The sequence below is a fragment of the Lycorma delicatula genome, chromosome 1, assembly GCF_047948215.1.
Source record: "Lycorma delicatula isolate Av1 chromosome 1, ASM4794821v1, whole genome shotgun sequence".
Taxonomy (NCBI): Eukaryota; Metazoa; Arthropoda; class Insecta; order Hemiptera; family Fulgoridae; genus Lycorma; species Lycorma delicatula.
In genome coordinates, this window is record NC_134455.1 from 152,389,862 (window position 1) to 152,411,479 (window position 21,618).

General features: G+C 28.5%; 1 protein-coding gene across 6 annotated transcripts in view; it reads right to left on the reverse strand.

The window, feature by feature from the left end:
• The window catches only part of Shark (SH2 ankyrin repeat kinase), a 109,587-nt gene that overhangs the window by 47,505 nt on the left and 40,464 nt on the right, over positions 1 to 21,618 (reverse strand). For all 6 annotated transcript variants that reach the window (XR_012756261.1, XR_012756260.1, XR_012756266.1 and 3 more), the window contains exons 3-6: positions 19,025 to 19,165; positions 12,050 to 12,214; positions 3,827 to 4,011; positions 1,359 to 1,446 (exon numbers count right to left, since the gene is read on the reverse strand). Coding sequence is in view for 1 of the 6 variants with exons in the window: in XM_075365221.1 (XP_075221336.1) it covers positions 1,359 to 1,446; positions 3,827 to 4,011; positions 12,050 to 12,214; positions 19,025 to 19,165 (579 nt within the window). In the remaining 5 variants the exon portion in view is untranslated. The remainder of the gene's footprint in view (positions 1 to 1,358; positions 1,447 to 3,826; positions 4,012 to 12,049; positions 12,215 to 19,024; positions 19,166 to 21,618) is intronic.

The window sequence follows — 21,618 nt, forward strand, 5'->3', positions numbered from 1 at the left end:
TTACACCTAAATTCCTTGCTATCAGTCTCAAAGAAATCAATTATATTCGAGAATTTGATTGCCACTATCTTACATTTCTTGTAGAGAGACAGACAGTTGTAGCAAGAGGTAGGAAACGGATAGAAATTTCTTACACTTCTTCTAGAAACTCAAAGCAATATAATACTGTTGTCAAAACTATCTGCTTCTCGCAGTAAGTTTAGGAGTCTAAAGAAGAGAGCAAATCTCATTTGTTCCTAGATGTTGAAAATAGGGAAATTTCCAATTCAACCAAGATAACCAATGAATAAAATAAATAATAATGGTACCAGGACCGAGCCCTGAGGAGCCCCACAATTGACAGAAAAGATATCTTCTGATGTTCCAGCAAAACTAACTCAAAAACATCAATCTCTAAGATAAGATGACAACAAATAAATCACACTTAAAAAAAATTATGGTTATTTTTTTTATCAATGAATCAATATTCAATTATACATTAAGACAAATTCAAGACAAATGGATGTGGCCTAAGTTGAAAACAGTATAATACAATCGCATATGCAAAAGTTGCATTATGAATTTTTTTTAAATCTATTGTTATATATATGTATTTCAACATGAATTATTTAGCATCTGCAAGGAATCTTTAGGAAGATGTTGCAAAATAACTAAAATTTTATACTTCTTAAAAATGTTAAATTTCTAAAATAAACATTGTTGAAAACTGTTCACACAAAATTTTAATATCTTTATTATATGGGATAATAAACATCATATTTGTAGAATATGTAGACAATTTTCATATAATTACAAAAAAAAATTGTTATTACATAAAGCAGTGAAAAAATTATGTAAAAAGTTTAGGGGACATTTTTGGAGCCAATCCTTCATTATCATTTCCAGAGTGCAGTTGAATAATAGTGGTGGGGTTCCATCACCTTGGTACAATCCTGTTTTGATCTCAAATGGTTCCGAGTGTTTACCTCTGAATTTCACTATATAAGATTTGGAGTTTTTAAAGTAATTTGTGTTTAGTAATTACTTTTTTATCTTCATGTAATGTGTGTCTAAATAACACCAAACATTTAATTTATTAGAGAATATAATTTAGAGAAACTGTAAAAAGCAGTTCAACTGCTTTCAAAAGTCACATTTAAAGCTACACCCACATTTAAATGCTTTACTTTCAAATACAATAGCTTTTATTGAATAAATTGCAATTTTGTTTTTAATCAAGAGATTAGTCTGATTAGAGTTACCTGCAACCATATTATTAGAATAGATTTGTAAAAACTAAAAATTCAGTTTTTATTGGATAAAAAATATATATAATATAAAAAACATAATTATTTATAGCAATGTTAAATAAAACCTACCTGTTTTTGTATTTCTAATCTGTATATTTGCACTACCTTTTTGAATCAACCATGAAACTGTAAGAGGAAGGTTTTTTTGGCAAGCATACTACAACAAAAATTATAACAGAAAAAAGTCTTAAGTACAGAATAAAATTAACTTAATAAAATTATTTTTTAAGTTTAATTTTTTCTTATATTTTTTTATTTTCAATGATTCTAATTGTTACTGTTTTTTTGTGAAAAATAAAAAGCTTTTTAACAGACTGATAGAAATTACACAAACTTTATTTTATATCAACAAAAAAATTATTTATCCAAAAACTCAATGGGTTTGGGATTTTTGTGATACTTCAGCCAATATGTTACTATGCTTTTGTTAACAAAAAAACTAATCAATCCAGCTACTGTTTAGGATTGGTCTTTCAAAGGTTGGATGATTTCAGGCTGACCAGTTGAGTCTGCCACTAATTAAAATTAAACATATCCCAAAAACAAAGCATGTAACAGGGTCTTCCAATCTAATTTAAAAGTAATTATGACTTTATATGGTACTAAACCTACAACCTGCATCCTATTAAAGAAACAGCACCACTAAAAGAAATATTACTTTTTTAAAGTCTTTTCTGTTCATGTAACATTTTTTTGCATTAAAAACTGGAAATATATTTGTACAACTATGAGCTCAAATTTAAATGTTTTTCATAAATGCAAGCAAAATAGTAAAATAAATAATAATGAGTTTAAAAACTCAGAACACTTGGAAAACAACACATACATACATAGTAAAAATCCAATTATCCATACTTCACAAGACCAAACTTGGACTGTATCAGTAAAAGTATATATCAATAAAAAGTTACTTTAGTCACTTACTTTAATAAAAAAAGAATTTTATTTGATCATTGGCTATTTATTTAAAAAAAATGATATTAATGCATTAATTATAGGTATCTTCAAATGTTCTTTAAGTGTGTTTAGTTCACAGAAATTATATTCATCAAAATGTTTAGAATTATCTTTGCTTACAGATGTTCTCTTCACTAACTGCATACTTTACTTTAAATTTTGGAACAGTTCTTGAATCTTCTTAAGCTGCTTGCAATTATAAATGCAACTGTCAACAGTCTTCTAATACCTAATCACTTTCGTGTCAGAGCTGATTTCAAAATAAAAAATAAGCTGGTGCAAAATCGGTAGAATATATTGGTTGCTGCCTAGATGTTATTTTCATTGTTTCTGGTCTGAAATTTTTTTTTTTAAATAATGTGTTGAGTATGATATACTTCAGGTCCTAATGTTGAATTCTGTAACAACTTTCCAGAATTATTCAAACTGCCGGTGCTCTTTTCTCAACAACATCTATCATTTTGAACACGCACAGTTTATATAATTTGTTGCAGTATATAAGTGCCCAAAGTAAAAACTGTTATCAACATTAACAGATCTCTATGGAAATACTTGAGCACTACGTAATTTGTTTTAACTTTCATTGCCACTTCAAAAGTTAACTTTTTCATGCAATGTTAATGTTTCTGATAGTAATTGTTTATGAAAAATACTAAATTCTTATATTTAGTGTTCAATAATGAACAATTTGAAATATTATGCATGGAAAAGAAACAAGATATGATTCCGATTCTGCTTGTATTATGACATCATTAATGCTGCCAACTTAACAAACAATGACTCTACTGACATAATTTCTGTTTCAAAAATCAAGTGCTCATTCCATGAAAAATTTTGAAACTATCTCATAAATATAAATTACAATCTGAAAATCAAGACTATAGTTTATCAAAGGACTAAAAAGAACTCACAAGTTGTGAGTTCTATTCAATTATGTACTTCCTGCAATTACATACAAACCCACTGGGCTGGTCTACTGGTTAACTCGTCACAAATCAGTTGTTTAAGAGCTGATTTTCGACTGAAGTATTTGGGGTTCAATCCTAGTAAAAGCTAGTTGCTTTTATATGGATTTAAATATTAGACAGTGGGTTACCTGTGTACTTTGGTGGTTGGGCTTCAATTAACCACATGTCTCAGGAATGAACGGCCTGATTTTAAAATCAGGCCAATCATTTTCTTAATGACAAGACAAATATATACTTCATTTATATGTCATACATTTCACCCTCATCTCATTGGACTGTGGGGGTGTTTATTGTTCACTAATTGAACAGATTGCAATGTATATACATTAAAAAAAAATTTTTAAATGTATTTCCTGGTTCATTTATTATATAAGGACTAACTTGAAAGAAATAATGATTTAATAACATTTTTTATTATGAAACTACAAGCAGCAGTTTTTAAAAGTTCATACGTGCATTACTCTACTCTACTTTCCTATATAAATGCTACCAACATTGACATTTATCATAGCACCAAAATACCCTCAAAAATACTTTATTTCATCTTGCATGCAAAAATAAAACACAAAATAAGTAATAAAGTAATTTTTCTTTTTTAATTAGAGAACTTACATGTAGTGGAGTACACCCATCAGTATCACGACAATTAACATTGGCTCCATGAGCAATCAGTTTAAGTAGGATGTCATTTTTACCAAGAACACTTGCAAGATGGACTGCTGTTTGTCCATTTTGATTTTTAGCTTCTAAACTTCGATAACCACATTTCAGTAACTCTGACACAACTGTACAATTTCCTACACAAATAAAAATAAATAATAATAATTACATTAAAATTACTCTTTCAAGTTATTATTTGTAATAGCTAATTACTATAATTAACAACCACAAAAATAAAAGTTCTATATCTTTAACCATACACCATTAAATTTCAAAAATTGGAATTATACATCTTTAGTATTTAAAAGCATTCAGTGACGGTGTATATTATCAAACAATAAAAAGAAAACATAAATATACACATCATAAAGTAGATTATAATTTAATGAACCAACTAAATGTAAAATAAAATTCAGCAATTTAAAGCTAATACACCCTTCTGACATAAAAATATATTATTTTTAAGTTACAATGTATTTAAATGTACTGTATTTTTATGTATTTAAACATGAAGTGAAATAATAAAATGAACCCATCTCAACTTATAATGAAAAATATTTTAAACAAATATTGAAAATTTACAGTAAAAATACACCAAAAAAAAGATGTAATAAAGAAACAATCAGAAGCCACTTACGTTTCTTATTTTATATGTTAATTTTACTCATTAAAATTCTGGAGATGGCCTAGTGTGTCAGGAGTGACAAAGAAGATAATAATATGGAGTGTTTCACAAAACATTGATTTTATAGAAAAAAATAAATACATTCTTGGATTTCTGGTAATATTAAATAAATACTGTCTGGTAATATGAATGCCGGAAATTTGGTTTCCATTCAGAACTTTCCAGAATCTTAATAATTTATAAAACTAAACAAAGCCTAGTTATTCTCTATGCAATGTTTACTTTTGTTACACTAATAGGTTAAATTTTATTTCTGATTATAATAAGCCCTAGAGATGTCATAGATGTTTATTAATGACTGAATTGGACACCTAGCTTTTACTCATATACAGTGTGAAATAACATAAACATCACACATTGCATATGTTCATTACACTTTCACTCTTTTAATTATTTAATTTAAAATAGTTTGAGAAAGAAATTTCATAACAAGCAAATTTCTTAAGTGTGTAAATATCATATAATATAATAATTTTCAGTCACTCCACAAAGTACAGAATTAAAGAACATTCTTACCTTTACTTTTTTTTTTTTTGCTCATTATAGCACTTGCAAGCATAAACCCATCTTTAGTAATGTTTTCTCCAAAATTTTTCTTTTCTCTTTACATTTACACATTAAAATAAAATATAATACATTAAAATCTATAAACAAATATTTGTTCAGTCAATAATTTTTTTTTTTTAATTTAGAACATTACTATGTTTTAAATGTATTATGAGTATACAGGACAGTACTGCATTAACATACAGATATCATGTTATAAGAAAATTTTAAATATTAATAAAGTTTTAAATATTAAAAAAAAATATTGACTGAACAAATATTTGTTCTATAGACTTTAATGTATTATACATTAATTTAATGTGTAAATTTAAAGGAAGGAGAAAACATTACTGAAGATGGGCTTAAGCCTGAAAACACTGTAATGAAAAAAAAGTAAAGGTAATAATGTTCTCTAATTCTTTACTATGAGGAGTAGCTGAAAAAATATTTTATCATTGGCTAAAATTTACATACAGAGTAGATGGACTACAAAAAGTTTAATTTAAATAATATTAATAATAATAATAATAATAATAAAAAATATATATATATGGGGCAGCCTGTATATAAATATATATACAGGCTGTCCCATATAAAACACAACCCAACCTTATATTGGTAGGTATTGAAATAATAAAAAGGCATGTGTAAATGTAATTTTTATTATTACCATCCATTACCTTACATTTAGAGTAAATGTTGGAAGTGGCCGCAATCTTCTTGAATACAAGCTTCAATTCTTTTTACAGCGTTTCTTGCAACTTTTTTCAAAGTTTGTGGCTGGATATTTAATACAGTTTGTTCAATATTGACTTTCAATTGTTCAAGAGTTCGTGGTTTGTTGCTGTAGGCTTTTACTTTGAGGTAACCCCATAGAAAAAAATCTGCCGCAGTCAAATCTGGAGATCTTGGTGGCCACAAGCCTCGACTGATAACACAATTACCAAAGAATTTCTCAACGAAATCAGAAGTTGAAGCTGCGTAGTGCGATGTCGCACCATCATGTTGTAGCCAGCAGTATCTGTCTTCCTCTTCCAAGAGTGCAATGAACCGAAATAAAATATCCTGATATCGTTCTGCATTAATGGTGTACTCGAATAAAATAGGACCGATTATTTTCTTCCGCGATATCGCGCACCACACGCCCAACTTCTGCGGGTGTAATTGTTTTTTGTGATAAACGTGGGGATTTTCAGCACTCCAAATTCTACTGTTTTTGCTGTTTATGTAGCCATCCAAATGAAATCGTGCTTCATCTGTGAAAAATAACGAATCCATAACATTAATTCCCTCACACAGAAATCTACGGAACCGTTGACAATATTGTAGCCGTTTTCCTTTGTCGAGCTCAAGAAGTCGATGAACCGTTTGAATGCGATAAGGTCGTAATTGTAATTGTTCGGTCGCCTGATGAACAGTTGATTTAGACAAATTAATTTCAGCAGACAAACGTCTGATCGATTTATTTGGTGAGGCCTTTGATTGCAGTGACTGTATCTGTATTCAACACTGACGCAGATCTTTTGTGTTGCTTGTTATTAACAGAACCGGTCGATCTAAATTTTGCAACTAACCTTAATACTGATGTTTTGTTAGGAGCTGGTTTATCTGGGTACTTATGGCGAAACAAATCTTGCACTGCAACCACTGATTTCATACTGAAGTACGACTTGATAATGAAAACATGTTCATCTAGCAAAAACACCATCTTGTCTCTAGCAATACACTGAACGTTATGATTGCATTGTTGTTACTATCGGTAGTGTTCTACTACGTCGCCGCGATGTTCAGATGTTGGACGAGTCCATTTCAATAACGAGTAAGGGAGTAAGCTTGACTTTTGAAATTTCACGGATGAGTGATTGATAGGTTGCGTTTTATATGGGACACCTGTATGTATATATATGTTTTTAGGTCTTGTATTATTTTACATAAATACAAATTAACAATTACTTAACACTGAACAACAAACAATTAACTTTTAGGCCTGTTATAAGAATTACATATAAAATCTCAAATCTTTAGTGGCTAGATTGAATAAACTGTACCACTGGTATCAACATAGGAAGCAAACTTATGTGGTATGTATTCTCGTGAAAACAATTATAATTTTCTAACTAACACAGGACAATGTGTAGTCACATATCTTGATTCAAGTGATTAAAATCATGCAGAAATAAAAATACAATCCTGCAAAATTATGTTAAGTAGAAAGAAACCAATATAATAAAATTAATTAAGCATTAGATTGCAAATAAACCACAGCATTAACTGCCAATAAGATTTATATACATTCTGTGAAATTCTTAAGGAAAGGAAAGTATCAAAAATTAACCAAGAACTTGAACAAGTTGAATTAACAAGAAACAAAAATTAATTATGAAAATACAAGGCTGCACATCCTGCAGGGCTCAAATCCTGGAAGATGAATAAAGTAACAGGACTGCAATTTACTGCAGGGCTCAAATCCTGGAAGATGAATAAAGTAACAGGACTGCAATTTACTATTTCTTTTCAACATGTACAGTAGAAACTCTCTAAACTAAACTTATTCAAGAGAGAGGTAGTTGGCTCTAATACCAGAAACTTTGGATTACAGAGATGTTGAACTTATACCACAAACTCTGTAAAATCAAAAATTACCCATTAACAAATGTTATACCAGGTGATCATTTGAAAAGTTATTACATTTATTATTAAACAGTTATCAGTTCCATGGTATTTCTGTTTGCTGACATGTATACCATTCTGGGGGGAACCTTTTTTAGCATTATTTTGTAACATTCAATTTCTTAAAATATTTTGATTAATTAACACTAGATAATGATTATCAAGTTGCACTTCGGCTCTTTTCACTCATTTTAATTATTAACCATAAGTTATAAAAACTCTCATTAAACATTTTTATATGTGCAATACTATTCAATATATAACATTCACTATTTTGAAAAAAAACACACTTAGTTTTAACTTTATAGACTCGGGTACTAAGTTATTAGCTTTATGATTACATAAATCATAATGTAGCTTATCTTTTTCCCAGAAATTTTGTAAAACAGTCTTTATCTTATATAAAATAAATTATTAAAGAGCTGGTAATAATAAAAGGATAAAATCTGAGTCAAGAAAATGAACCATATCAGATTTTCTGATATTAAAAAGAATAGGAAAGGAAATGATATCAAAGAATCATTTCTAAAAAAAAATTATTTGTAAAAAAATGAAAATCAAAATCCACATAAATGTCAGCAAGCTGACATTTAAATCATATGATACTCAAGAAAACAAATATTAAAGAAACATCAAAATGATAGAGGTTAGAAGAATAAACAAAAATATTAAAAAGCTGAAAATGGATAAAAAAAATTATACTTTTATTGGCAAATTCACCAATAATTAAATGTGAACATATATTTTGAAATTCAATGTTAAATATACACTATTTTAAGAATGATAAGCATGCACATTAAAAACAAAGAAATAAGAGAGTAGGTTATAGACAACTTATATGGTATGTGGATAAGATGAAAAAATTGTAAAGGTGAAGCAGAGAGATAAATTAAGAAATGGAATGGTTTTTAAGATGGATGTTAACGGCACACTATCTGGCATAATTCAGGTAACAAAAAAATTCTATTTGACACAAGTAAAAAATGGTGAATATTTTATAAACCGTTTTTAAAAGTTCATTCCAATGGATGAATAAAAAATCACAATGTAACAATCACCATTGATGAGAGAAAACTAACTGTAACAAATCAATCTATAATTTAATGTTTACGCTAGATTTTATATAATTTATCCCAATAAAATATCAAATGACTCTGCAATTTATGACATTAGTTGTGTTAAAAATTTAGTAATAATATGAGATGTAATTATGACTTTGTCTAGTAAACTCGAAAGTTTTGGTTACGTCGGTAAAATTTTAAATCCAATTCTTAGAAAGCAGTAAATATTTGCAAAGTTCAGAATAAATTCACAGACCAGTTTCCAAATATGTACTGTGATAAAAAAATTAGTTGGGGAAAAAATCACAAAATCAAATTCTAGATAAGTTGGAAATACAAAATTTGAACTTGTATGATCTTATTTTTCATAAACACTCATCGGTTTTTTATAACATGGTAAGATGCATCATAATAACATATGATGGTTATTTCCACAGTATGTTACTTTAAACAAATTTCTATTTCTATACATAATAAAATGTCATTTTTACTTCAATATACGTGTATGCAAAATGTCCTTCAACTCACAGATATCAAATGAAAGTCAAATATTCTTGAAGGATAAAGGCACAAATATGATACAAATTCTTATCTCAGGTTAAATATAATCTAGCTTATCCAGAAGTCTGATAAAATATTAAAAGCATTATTAACACTAAACAACCACAACTTCCATTATCTATCTACAACTTGACAGTGACAGTGATATAATCAGTTAGTTTATATCGGTGAACTGAAATGTTTATTGGAATGTTGCTACTACTAGTACCACAACTGTTTGTGTATGTTAATACTACCCTTATCAATTGTAAACTGTTCATGCTTCAGTGCAGTACAATTTTTGTTCTTTGTACTTGTGTTTTTCTAAAATGCCTTATTCAATCAAGTAAAAGGTTACTATAGTAGAAGCTTAGTTTGATCTTTATCCTTTCAAGAAAGATACCAAAATTTACAGAAAAATTTCACAATCCCAGCAAAAAGTAGCATACTCAATTTGCTTAAAATATGGTGTGCAACAAGATCAATTTCAAACATAAAATGAAAAAGGCAACCTGCCATTAGGACTTCAGAGGACAAGGCTGAAATTCAAAAAAACTTCTTCTAATCAAAAAAAAAAATTATAAATAAGTTATCATAGTAAAGTGGATAAAAATATACAACTTGCCATATGAATTTCATCATTTACATCTGAAATCATATTACATAACAACTTAAGTGAACAGACAAACTGAAACGTTTTAATTATTGCAAATGGTTTCTCAAAAACACTGTTTGTTGATGGACAGATAGACCTACCTGATGCGGTCTTTTATGGTATGGTTTCATTAACCTGAGCATATTAATTTGCACAATATGAGGTACTGGATGACTGAAAATTCTCACTAGGCTTTGAGTGTCTACTTCACAGTAAGAAAAGTAATATATGGTGTGAGATTTCTGGTAATCGTATAACCGGACTGATACTTTTTGACCCAACTGTCACTACAAAAGTGTACCATATAATTCTCAAAGAATTTTGTGCTCAGTAACAGACTGTGAAAAAGGAATGGCTTCTTCCAACAAGAGTAATGTGTCAGACATCAAAGCGAACATTTAACAATCACATTAACAACAATTTTAACATTTCAACAACTGATAACATTAACAACAATTTTTTGAATCAGGTGACTCTCAATAATAGTTCTGAACTCACATTTGAGTTCAGAAGTGGATCACTGCATAGGGCACTCACTTCAGACATCTTTGTAAAAATATAGTTAAATTTGTAAACTTTTTCTAATGGAAATACAAAATTTAACTTAATTTTCTCATTCTGTTCATAAAATGTTACATACTGAAATAGTGTTTAGTCTGTAGCAGTTCAATTTTAAGTTGCCCACTTGGTATAAATAATAGTAAGCTCATGTTAAGCATTCAATAAAACAATAGTGTATCTTAAAAGGATGCTTTAAAAAAGTACAAAAACTCCATTTATTAGTTCTGAATCTGCTCATGGATTTAATACAGCCTTGGTCAGAACAGCAATCAAACAGTAAATTTCTGAAGAAACAAAAACACATTAGAAAGCTTAGTCTGTAACAAAGATTTACTGGTTTCTAATTCATAAAATTTATGTTACGTCTTGCAAACCTCTCTGATTCTTTAGTAAGACTGAATAGACAAATCTTAGGAAATGTTGCTCTTCATTCAATATAAAAAAAGTCATAAATATGCTTGACAAAAGTGCTCACACGTCACCCAAATCATGAAATTTTCAGTTGAAGATAATTAAAAAAAAATTTAGACAGCATGGAAATTTATCCAATAAAAGGTATTTTCAACACTCTCTTGCATCCAAACCTGTCACTGTCATAAAAATTTATATATGTAACTTCACTCATATTCACTGAAAATAATTTAAATTAAACAAAAACTGACAGAGCCGAAAAATTTGTTTTTACAAGACACACTTGTTATATCAAACTTTCATGGTAAAAATAATAATTAGAATAATTAATACCAAACATTAAATTTGAATAATTTATAAAACCTGCACGCATTAACAAAATTTTGTGGTTGCAAATGATGAAATTTAAATAAAATACATTAGTTATGTCATAAAATCACATAACAGATATTGCAAAACAATAAAAAAACATTACCAATTGTACAATTAAATTTAATTTAAAATTTAAAAAAGGCCTCAGAAAGAATTTAAAATGCTAATTATTAAAAAAATAAACTTTGTTTTACACAGTTTTTTAAAATTCATTACATGTATCAAAATATGAAGGACATCCCAATGCATTGTTACAAATAATAGAACATAAAATTGTTATCAGAGAACTCTACAAATTTGTCTGTGTCACTAAAATAATGTTATCCAGTAAGATGCAATAGGTTGTATTGCAATAGTGTTGCAATAGTATGTTGTATTGAAAAATTTATATTACAAACTAAAATTTTCTAAACAGATTAATTCAAAAAAATCTAAGGAAATATGTAAAGATTTTAAAATGTTAGGATAATCAACAAAGCTAAATGCATGGGAATGGTTTGTAATATTGTTAAAATTGCCTCAAATTACACCGAATACTTTTTCACTACAAACAGTGAAAATTTTCATGTTAACATGTTTGTTAATAAACACGGGTACAGTGACAATGAGACCTTGAAAATGTTCAGTATTCCATTCTTTTTAATTCTGAATGGTTAGAATGGAGAAGAGTGGACCTTCTTTCGTAGCTCTATGCAGAAGATTGGTGTGTCCATGACGACGGGAGTTGTGAGGTGGTCTACTGCCTCTAATAGGGTGTTTCAACTTGGTAACTAGCCCATGAAGATCTTCCTGGTGCAATTCAATCAGTGTTTCAAGGCCATGAGTAATCATCTGTGCATCTAGAACATAAAAAATAAAATTACAAATTAAAAAAAAAACGCAGAAAAAATAAAACTTATTGTAACATGCATCTGATCTAAATCTCATTCTAGTTATAAATAATAATACTTTTCATCTAATTTTAACACATTCCTGCCATGTAGGTCATTAGATCAGACAAGTCATTTACAGACTACTTTAATTTTTCAAAAACTTTTAAACTACAGCATTTTTTAATAATTATATAATTACAATACCAACAAATGAAAACTAAGCGAACAGATTCTGTTTTATTTTATTCAGTTAATGTATTGTACATACTGCAGATAATGTTGTATTTATTTTATAATTCAATATTTTCAAAAGCAAAAACTTTCACATACAAACCTTGGATTTTTAAAAATTAATTTTTGAAAATTTAGTTTTCTTCAATAACTAATACAATTTTTAGAAGAATGCATATTATATTTACATACATTGTGAAAGTACATCATTTGAGTAAATATGTTGCCTAGACTGCTTCAATATACTCTCCTCTTATATAGCACATTCCTATAAGCACTTCTAATTGTTCAAAATAGTGTTGGAACTAAGTTTCCAATGAACTTCATATTTTCTGTTGCACCTTTCTTCAAAATATCAAATGCCTCCCCTTTAATTAATTCTAAACATTTAGAAATAAACTTTTAAAAATCACATGAATGAGGTCATCCAACTGCAGTGATTATTCCTGCAAGATATACACAAGGAAACTGCACTGTGGGCTGGAACACTCCTGATACAAGATTTAACCACAACTCTGACCTCTTCTTCCTAACTTCCTCTATCAGTCTAACAAAGATTTCTTAGGAGAAATTTTAGTTGATTCCTCATTCAATAAGTCGACTCAATCATTACAGTTCTCCAGTTATAAAAAATCTGTCACTAAAGTCTTGAGTAATTTTTTTTCTTTTTGATTTGTAACGATGGAGGGGAGTGCATCAATTAGCATTTGTAATCACAGAATCTAAATTGTGGATCTTCAATCTTATTCAAAACTTACTAAATTATCATATGAAAAAAATTCTTTTAGTTTGTTTTTCTTAACAATGTGAATTCACAACCTATTAGTTAAAAATGTAATATTAGATGGCCATTTTGATAAACTATCATAATTACAGTAACTATCAGCAAACTATCATGATATTGAAGAAATAATGAATAAAAAAGAAAAAAAATAATAAATATTAATTAACAAATAAACAATACTCACAAAACACCATAAAAAAGTATTTTTAATAAAGCTTTGAGAATAAAAATAATACCTGTCATTTCAGACAAGATTCAATCTATTCTTGAGATAAATTTTTGTCTCATCCAATTCTATATAAAGGTAGGTATGCATAAGTTACAGGTAATCTTCGTTCAATAGTTTAGATATTTTTATTAAGTTTACGTTTTTGAATGAATTTCCCTAAAACAATAGATTTTTGTTGTTTAATCTGTAAATACTGTAAAAAAATTCTCCCAACAACTTGTAACTTTCATAATACTCTTACTTTCTAAATCCAACTAGAAACTTCAGCTTAGTAAATATGTTAATATTTGAAACTGCAATTGTTACACAATAACTACAACCACTACAAAGATTTTTTTTTATATTAACAGTTATCACTATATGCAAGATGAAATGAGGAAGAATAGGTAGCATATCAAGCCCTAAATCACTAATCAATGCTTTGATCAACTACCACGATGGATAACATCACCTCAGCTACATTTTTATTTTTAACATATCTCGCATACAATTTTTCACTAATTTTTAGATAAACTGAAAACCATCACACAGTATCTACCTAAAAAGTAAGAAGATCCAGCACTTTGTAGCAATTTGCTACACGTTCTTTAATAAGATTCCTACCATGACAGATTTATTTAAGATAGTCTTAACAAGGATATTTTTTTAAAGAAATCTTACAAAGAAAAAATGAATTATTATTTAAATTAATTTGTGGATAAATTTATAATTTCTTCGTTAATCAATAGCTAAAGAATTGAAAAAGTTGATATCAAAATATTCCTACATTAGCAAGTTTTATCATGTTTACCGTATCTCAGTAAATTAGAAGAAAAAAAGCTTTTATATACAATGGTTAATATTTTTTATCAAATTATATTAACATAAACAAAATTCTTTTTCAATAAACAAGAATTCTTGTAGAACTAAATCCAATATTAACAGCCAATTTGAAAGTTATGCAGTTCATTTCTAACCACCACTTAGCATCACACATCCCCCTGTTTGGCTCTAAACAATTCTTTTCATATCCGTTTAGATCACATGATGAGAAATCAGTTTTTTTTGTGAAAGACTTAACTAAAAACGAAAATAGTCTATATTCACATGTTATTACAGTAAAGATGTAACTTTTCTCCTTAGCCTTAGTAAAACTCTTTTTTTATTTACTAATGGTAGTTCATTATTAGTGGATCAAGAGAAATTTAATATAATTCCTGTTATAAAAAATCTAAATGGAGGCAAATTTAGACTTTGAAAATAACTGTTTAATAAAAATGTTATTTCTTCATAGTTCCCTAAAATATTTAGCAGATTTCCAAAGAATTTTGAAATAGCTACTGTTCCTGGTCATGTTTATATATATATATATATATGCACAAGTTCTTTATTAATAAATGTTTTATTGTATATCAGCATCCTAGGAGCAATTTAATATTATAATTAAAATACAAACTTTTTTTACCTTTAAAGTACTGCTATAATTCTTGTAACTCGTAAGCTTACATAAGCGCTTTTACCACAGCCATGGCTTCATTAGGTGTTTTTATTAAAATAAACATTAAAGAATTAAAAATCAGACAGAATATGTTATTCTTTCAGTTATTTCATTAAAACTGAAATGATATTATCATTATACTACAATATTGACTGAGGAGGTGCAATTTAAAACTAATCCAATACTTTAAACTTTTCTATAGTTTTTCATAGTTCTTTTTTTAGTACTTTTTTTTTCATAGTTCCCTAAAATATTTAGCAGATTTCCAAAGAATTTTGAAATAGCTACTGTTCCTGGTCATGTTTATATATATGCACAAGTTCTTTATTAATAAATGTTTTATTGTATATCAGCATCCTAGGAGCAATTTAATATTATAATTAAAATACAAACTTTTTTTACCTTTAAAGTACTGCTATAATTCTTGTAACTCGTAAGCTTACATAAGCGCTTTTACCACAGCCATGGCTTCATTAGGTGTTTTTATTAAAATAAACATTGAAGAACTAAAAATCAGACAGAATATGTTATTCTTTCAGTTATTTCATTAAAACTGAAATGATATTATCATTATACTACAATATTGACTGAGGAGGTGCAATTTAAAACTAATCCAATACTTTAAACTTTTCTATAGTTTTTCTGATCCAATCAGCCTTATCAAAAACCAAATGCTTGTTTAAAATATCTTTATTATTACTATTTTTAATTATATGCCATTGTATTAAATTTATCATTAATATTTTTAAATCTTATCAATTTTATCAAATATGTTTTTTTTGTTTTTATACTTTCTGCATAATTTCATATTTGTTTTAAATACTTGTACGCTTGTAAATCTTCTTGGTATCTTTTTTTTAGTAGTTCTACAGGGCCATTCACGGGAACCGGATGCTTTTAAAATAATCATAAAAAATTAAATATTTACTTTAAAAAAATTTTATGGGTAATGAAACACTTGTTAAATCAAAGCATTTGTTACTTCCTCATAAACAAAAAATTATGTCCGGCAAGTGATGTCCATTTTGGGAAATACATTGTTGTAGCATTTCACAGTAACTGGCCTCAATTCTTTGCAACATGTCTACATCAATCTGGGTGACATGATGATAAATTGCAATCTTTAGGTCCTCCAATGTACGCAGTTTACTGCCGTATACACAAGATTTCAGAAACCCCCACAGAAAAAAATCACAACTACTCAAGTCGTGGGGCCGAGGGGGCCAAGGAATGTCGCCGAATCTGGAAACGATCTGTTCCGGAAACAAGTTACGGAGAACAGCCATCGTTGCCCTCGCTGTGTGCGCTGTAGCTCCATCCTGCTGGAATAACACATTTTGAAAATAGATTCCCCGGTTTTGTAACTCAGGGATGAAAAATGTATTCAACATCGCAATGTAACGATCAGCTGTTACAGTTACGGCAGCGTCATTTTCTTCAAAAAAATATGGTTCAATAACACCGACTTTCCTATTGCACACCAGACAGTCACCTTTGGGCTATGAAGTGGTCTCTCGTGAAGCTGATGGTGGGTTTCTTTCTACCCAATACCGGCAATTCTGTTTGTTGACGAAGCCATTCAGATGAAAATGGGCTTCGTCACTCATTAACAATAACAAGTTTTCATTTTCTTCAAAAATGGTAAGCATTTGTCTACAAAATTGTAATCGCTGCGTGAAATCTTGCTCGTTTAACTGCTGCACGATGGCTATGTTGTAAGGATGGAAATGCAGGTCTGTATGCAGAATTCGTCTTACCGTACTTGTGCTCATTTGAAGCGCTGCCGAATGTCTCTGAATAGAGCGGCGTGGGCTTCGGACAATGTCTTCTCTTACTTGTTTGATGTTCTCCGGAGTGCTAGCAGTTCGTCGGGGACCCGGTGGTTTTTTCTTCAATATTGAACCACTTGTTCGGAGGTTGTTTACCCATCGCAATATTGTTACGAGAAGGGACACTTGCATTACGATGGATATTAAACTGATGGCAGAAATCTCACTGAACAGCAGTTACGGATTCGTCATTTCGCACAAAACTGTCATAAGCGTACAAGCGTTGGTCTAGCGTACACGGCTCCATCTCAACGACTAAAATGTAAATGCTATGAACAAAGGAAATGTCAGACACCAGCCACGTGCCCCTCCCACCACGAACGCCCGAGTACAACCCACTTCAAAAACATCCGGTTTCCGTGAATGACCCTGTATTAGTCATACCAATATAAAATTTGTTAAAATCACAACTACCTTAATTGATTTTATAAACTCCCACGTTATTATATTTATTTTTATTATTTTAATTTATTGAAGTTTTGTTTACATTATTAAACTGTTGAAACTTTTGTTATCCATTTCATATGCTATCCTGAAATCCTTTATTAATTGTTTTATCACATGATGCTGTATTTTGTTATATGTAACTGGAGAATATTTATGTATTTTATTCAAAGTAGTAAATTTATTGATATTACATGTTTTTCTTTTATTTATGAATTATATATCATGTTTTGCTTTGCAGCCATTATTTTTAGCTATGCATTTTATTATATCTACCTCATCCATCAATTTTTTATTATCATTAATATAACTAAATAATAACTCTATTCATCAATTTCCATAAAATATATCAGTATATGATAAATAGAGCTTTTAATTATATTAATGATTACTTAATTAATTTTTAGTTATTTAATGCTTATTCCATTTATTTCAATAAAATCATCTGAAGAAGCCATGACCACAGTGAAAGCACTTGGGTAAGTTTACAAGTTAGAAGAATTATAGCAATACTTTAAAAGTAAAAAATAAATATTTTATATTTCAATTACAATATGTATGTGTGTAAGTAAAAAGTAAAACATATTTAAAAATAAATTTTTTCTTTTGCTCAACCAGACGCAAATCTTAACAGATTTTGACAAAACTTGGTGATGGTGATGAAAACCTTTTGGAAATAGAGCCTGATTGATTTTCAAGGGAACTGATTCAGAGGTACTGAAGTTAGAGGCAAAAAAAAGACTAACCAATTAAAATATGTGCCCATTAAAACAAGCACTAAAACTAATGCTTTTATGAAAACTACAACTCCATTTATGTATACATCAAATATTAAGTTAATTATTTTATATTACATTGTATAAGCATTGTTTTTAAAATTATGACTAATAATACAGAGAAAAAAGCAAAATAATAAGCAATAAACCTGTTTGTGCTGCAATCTAGCATATTTGATTTATACTTAAATGGAGCTGTATTTTTCATGCAGTTTAAGTGCTTGAACTAAAACACCAAAAATAATATTATTTTTAAAAATTAATAAAGCAATGCAACATCCTTTTTTTCTTAACTAAAACTGGAAATCAGGCTTTCAATGCATTTACTGTGACAGGAGTTTTTTTTTACTCCCTTCCATCCCTGACAGTGCATTTGGCCATTATTTCTATATCTAGTACACAACAAATGTGTGTAAATGCATACACATTTTGTCTAATTTGCGTTGTGGATTTTTTTGTGAAGATTTGCACATTTTCACTGTTACATGATGTTACCTTTCATATAATTATTTTACATAGCACTTTGGTATTATACAATATATATAAAATTTAGTTTATTTGGAATATTAAAACAAAACTATGAATATTGCTACATAAGAATCTTTCCTAATTATCTATTCTAATTATAAATTAACACTGTACTCTCATCCAAGATAAGTAACAAATTAAAACCCAAATATTATTTTTTGTACATCCAGTATAATCATGTAAATAGAAAAAATATTTTCAGTTTCACAGAGTGAATTAATTACTGGTACGGAACAGGCTTTTTAACGGATAAAGTTTTCAATCTACCCCAATTCAAAGCTCAGACTTAACCTACACATAATTTATGTAACTTAAAAAGAGAATAACATATCAGGTAGAATTTAACAACAATTAATGTGTATTAAATATTATTTAACATCGATTTAATCAGCATTTTATAAAAAAATAAATACTGAGGTAATTGGGTTAGTTCATTATTTTATAAAGAAAAATAACTAAAACCACATAAACATACTTACCAATTGAAAAGAAAGCATCTTCACCATGTCTACGAATCTGATAGTGAAAGACTGTACCTTTATGCAATACAGACAATACATAATCACCAGGTGCTGAACTACTGTCTCTGACAAGAAATGCTCCATCTTCCCCATTACTTTCTGCAATTAGAGCAAAAGAAAAAAATTATAAAAAAAACTTTACTAGAAAATAATAGGGCAACCACCAATACCATTAATCTTTAACAAATAAATTCAAAATATTTCATCCAAAAACATGTAGACGGTGATCCAACTAGGATTCAAAACAATATTATTTAATTATGATAATAATTAGATTCATAACTATAACTGATGTTTGGATGAAGAAAATAATCACTAAAGAGGAGAAAAAAGAAAGTATTCAAAGGTGACAGCAAATACTGGAGAGCAAAATACGAATAGTGCTACGTGAAATGAGAAACTATTAGGATTTTGTTGCTGAGATGAATTTAATTTTTATTATTACAACCACTGAATGCTTCAGTGTGTATTTTAACAAGGAAGATAAGATGGAGAGCATGGCTTAGAATCAAACCATAACACCAGCAGATCAAGAAGCGTCCACGCTAAAGAAGGAGATTTAACTATTTAATCAATAGTGCACAAGAGATTAATTTTACCAAAAAATTTCAAGTAGTTTCATGGCATACTGTATGTAAATCACACATAAGTTGAAGAAAATATCAGTTAAACCTTGGGATGTATTTTTTAAATGTATACTCACAAATACTATCAAAAAAATGTTAGAGCTTCATCTTAAAACATGTAACCATTTTTCTTCCTTTAGGAAGAGAAAAAGCTTGTACTGAACTGGATTATTATTGTGCATGCTTATTTTCAAACTTTTCAAACTTTTCCAACGGAATAATAGTCACATTAGTCCAATACATTCATCTTTGCACTATCATTTGTTAAAATTTATTAACTATAGAACGAACTGTTTCACCATTATAAGCTAAATTAAACTCTATTAACTATAGAATGAACTGCTTTCACAATTATATGCTAAATTTAACATAAGGTAGGAAGAAAATTCTGCCACCAGCATCCTTAGCTAAGATCAACAAATGTCATGATTTATAATTATGTGATAAATTCATTACAAACTTGTTAGACGTATTTTTATGTGGTTTATTTTTATTTTTATGGACGGCTTAGATTTAAAATTTAATTGCATATGTTGTAATGGATGACATATATTACAAAAAATTGTTACGTTAGCTTATCAAGAAGTGATACTGTAAAAGACATGAATAGCTTATTTATCATGAAGAACAGGGACTTCAAATACTGTTCAAAAACATATTTAAGACAAAATTTGTACTGAATTTATTCTCTGAGAAGATTGATATATAATTAAAGATTAATAAAAATAAATTAAAATTTTAAAAAAATCCATTTTTACTGAAAAATTACAGAATAAAAAATTCTGAGAATCTCGCATTGCAGATAAATAGTGAATTGTAGGTCAACTTCTCAAGCAATTATATTTAATTCTAATAAATTAAATAGAATACAAAAACAGAGATTAGCTAATACTAAAACAACAAAGAATAATGCATGTTCCTAAACGTAATCCTTAAGCTCTAAACTGTAATCCTAGATTTTAAGTATGGGCACTCCATTTTATAAAAAAAAAAGTAGAAATGAAAAGTTTATGATAACTTGTAACACTTAGATCTTATTAGGTATACTTCAAACTCGTCTTTCTGAGTGAAAAAAAAGCGTAAATCACTTAAACACAGGTTAAAATGGTGTTATAGCTCAAACCACGATTTGAAAGGAAAATAAATAATTTGTTGGCTGTAAGAAGTAAAAAAATTACTTGAATCAAACCATATATTTTGAAATTTTACTGTCTTCTGAATCTTATTACCAGCATACATACAACAGTGTTAAAGTGGACTGCAAAAAATAAACAATTAACAATTTTGTGCCTGTTTTATCAACCATATCTAAAGGTATTTATCAACTGATTTGCACAAACCAGGTACCATTTTGTTCAAAATAAATGGTTAACTTTTTATCTCACAAAACATAATTTGATAAAACTAAAATTTTTAGTTATTAATGATTAAACAATTTCTGGCCACCATCTTTGGAATTTTCAAAAGTAAATTTTTTTGAAGGTAACTTATTTATTCTGTAGAGGATGTTGGAAAAAAGAACATGTACACAGCAAGTTTAGTTATCAGAGTAACCTTGAACATAATATAATTTCATGCAGAAGACATCAGCCATAATAACTCCAGACATACATTTTCTGTCACAATAAACTTTTTCACAAAAAAAAAAAATACACAATTGTTATTTGAATCAGAAGTACAAAGAAATTTCTTTGTATTTTCAGGGACACATAATAAAAACTGCTAAGAAGAAAATGTGTTAATTAAAATCGTTTCTGCAGATAACATAAATTAAACAATGCTGATTATGATTTCCCCAGGATGAATCCATGTCATTGCTATTTAACAGCTAATGATCATGATGGTCAATCCCAAATAAAATTATTTAAAAAAATAATATATAATAATCACAGAAAGGATATGGAAGTCCAAATAAACTGAAACTTG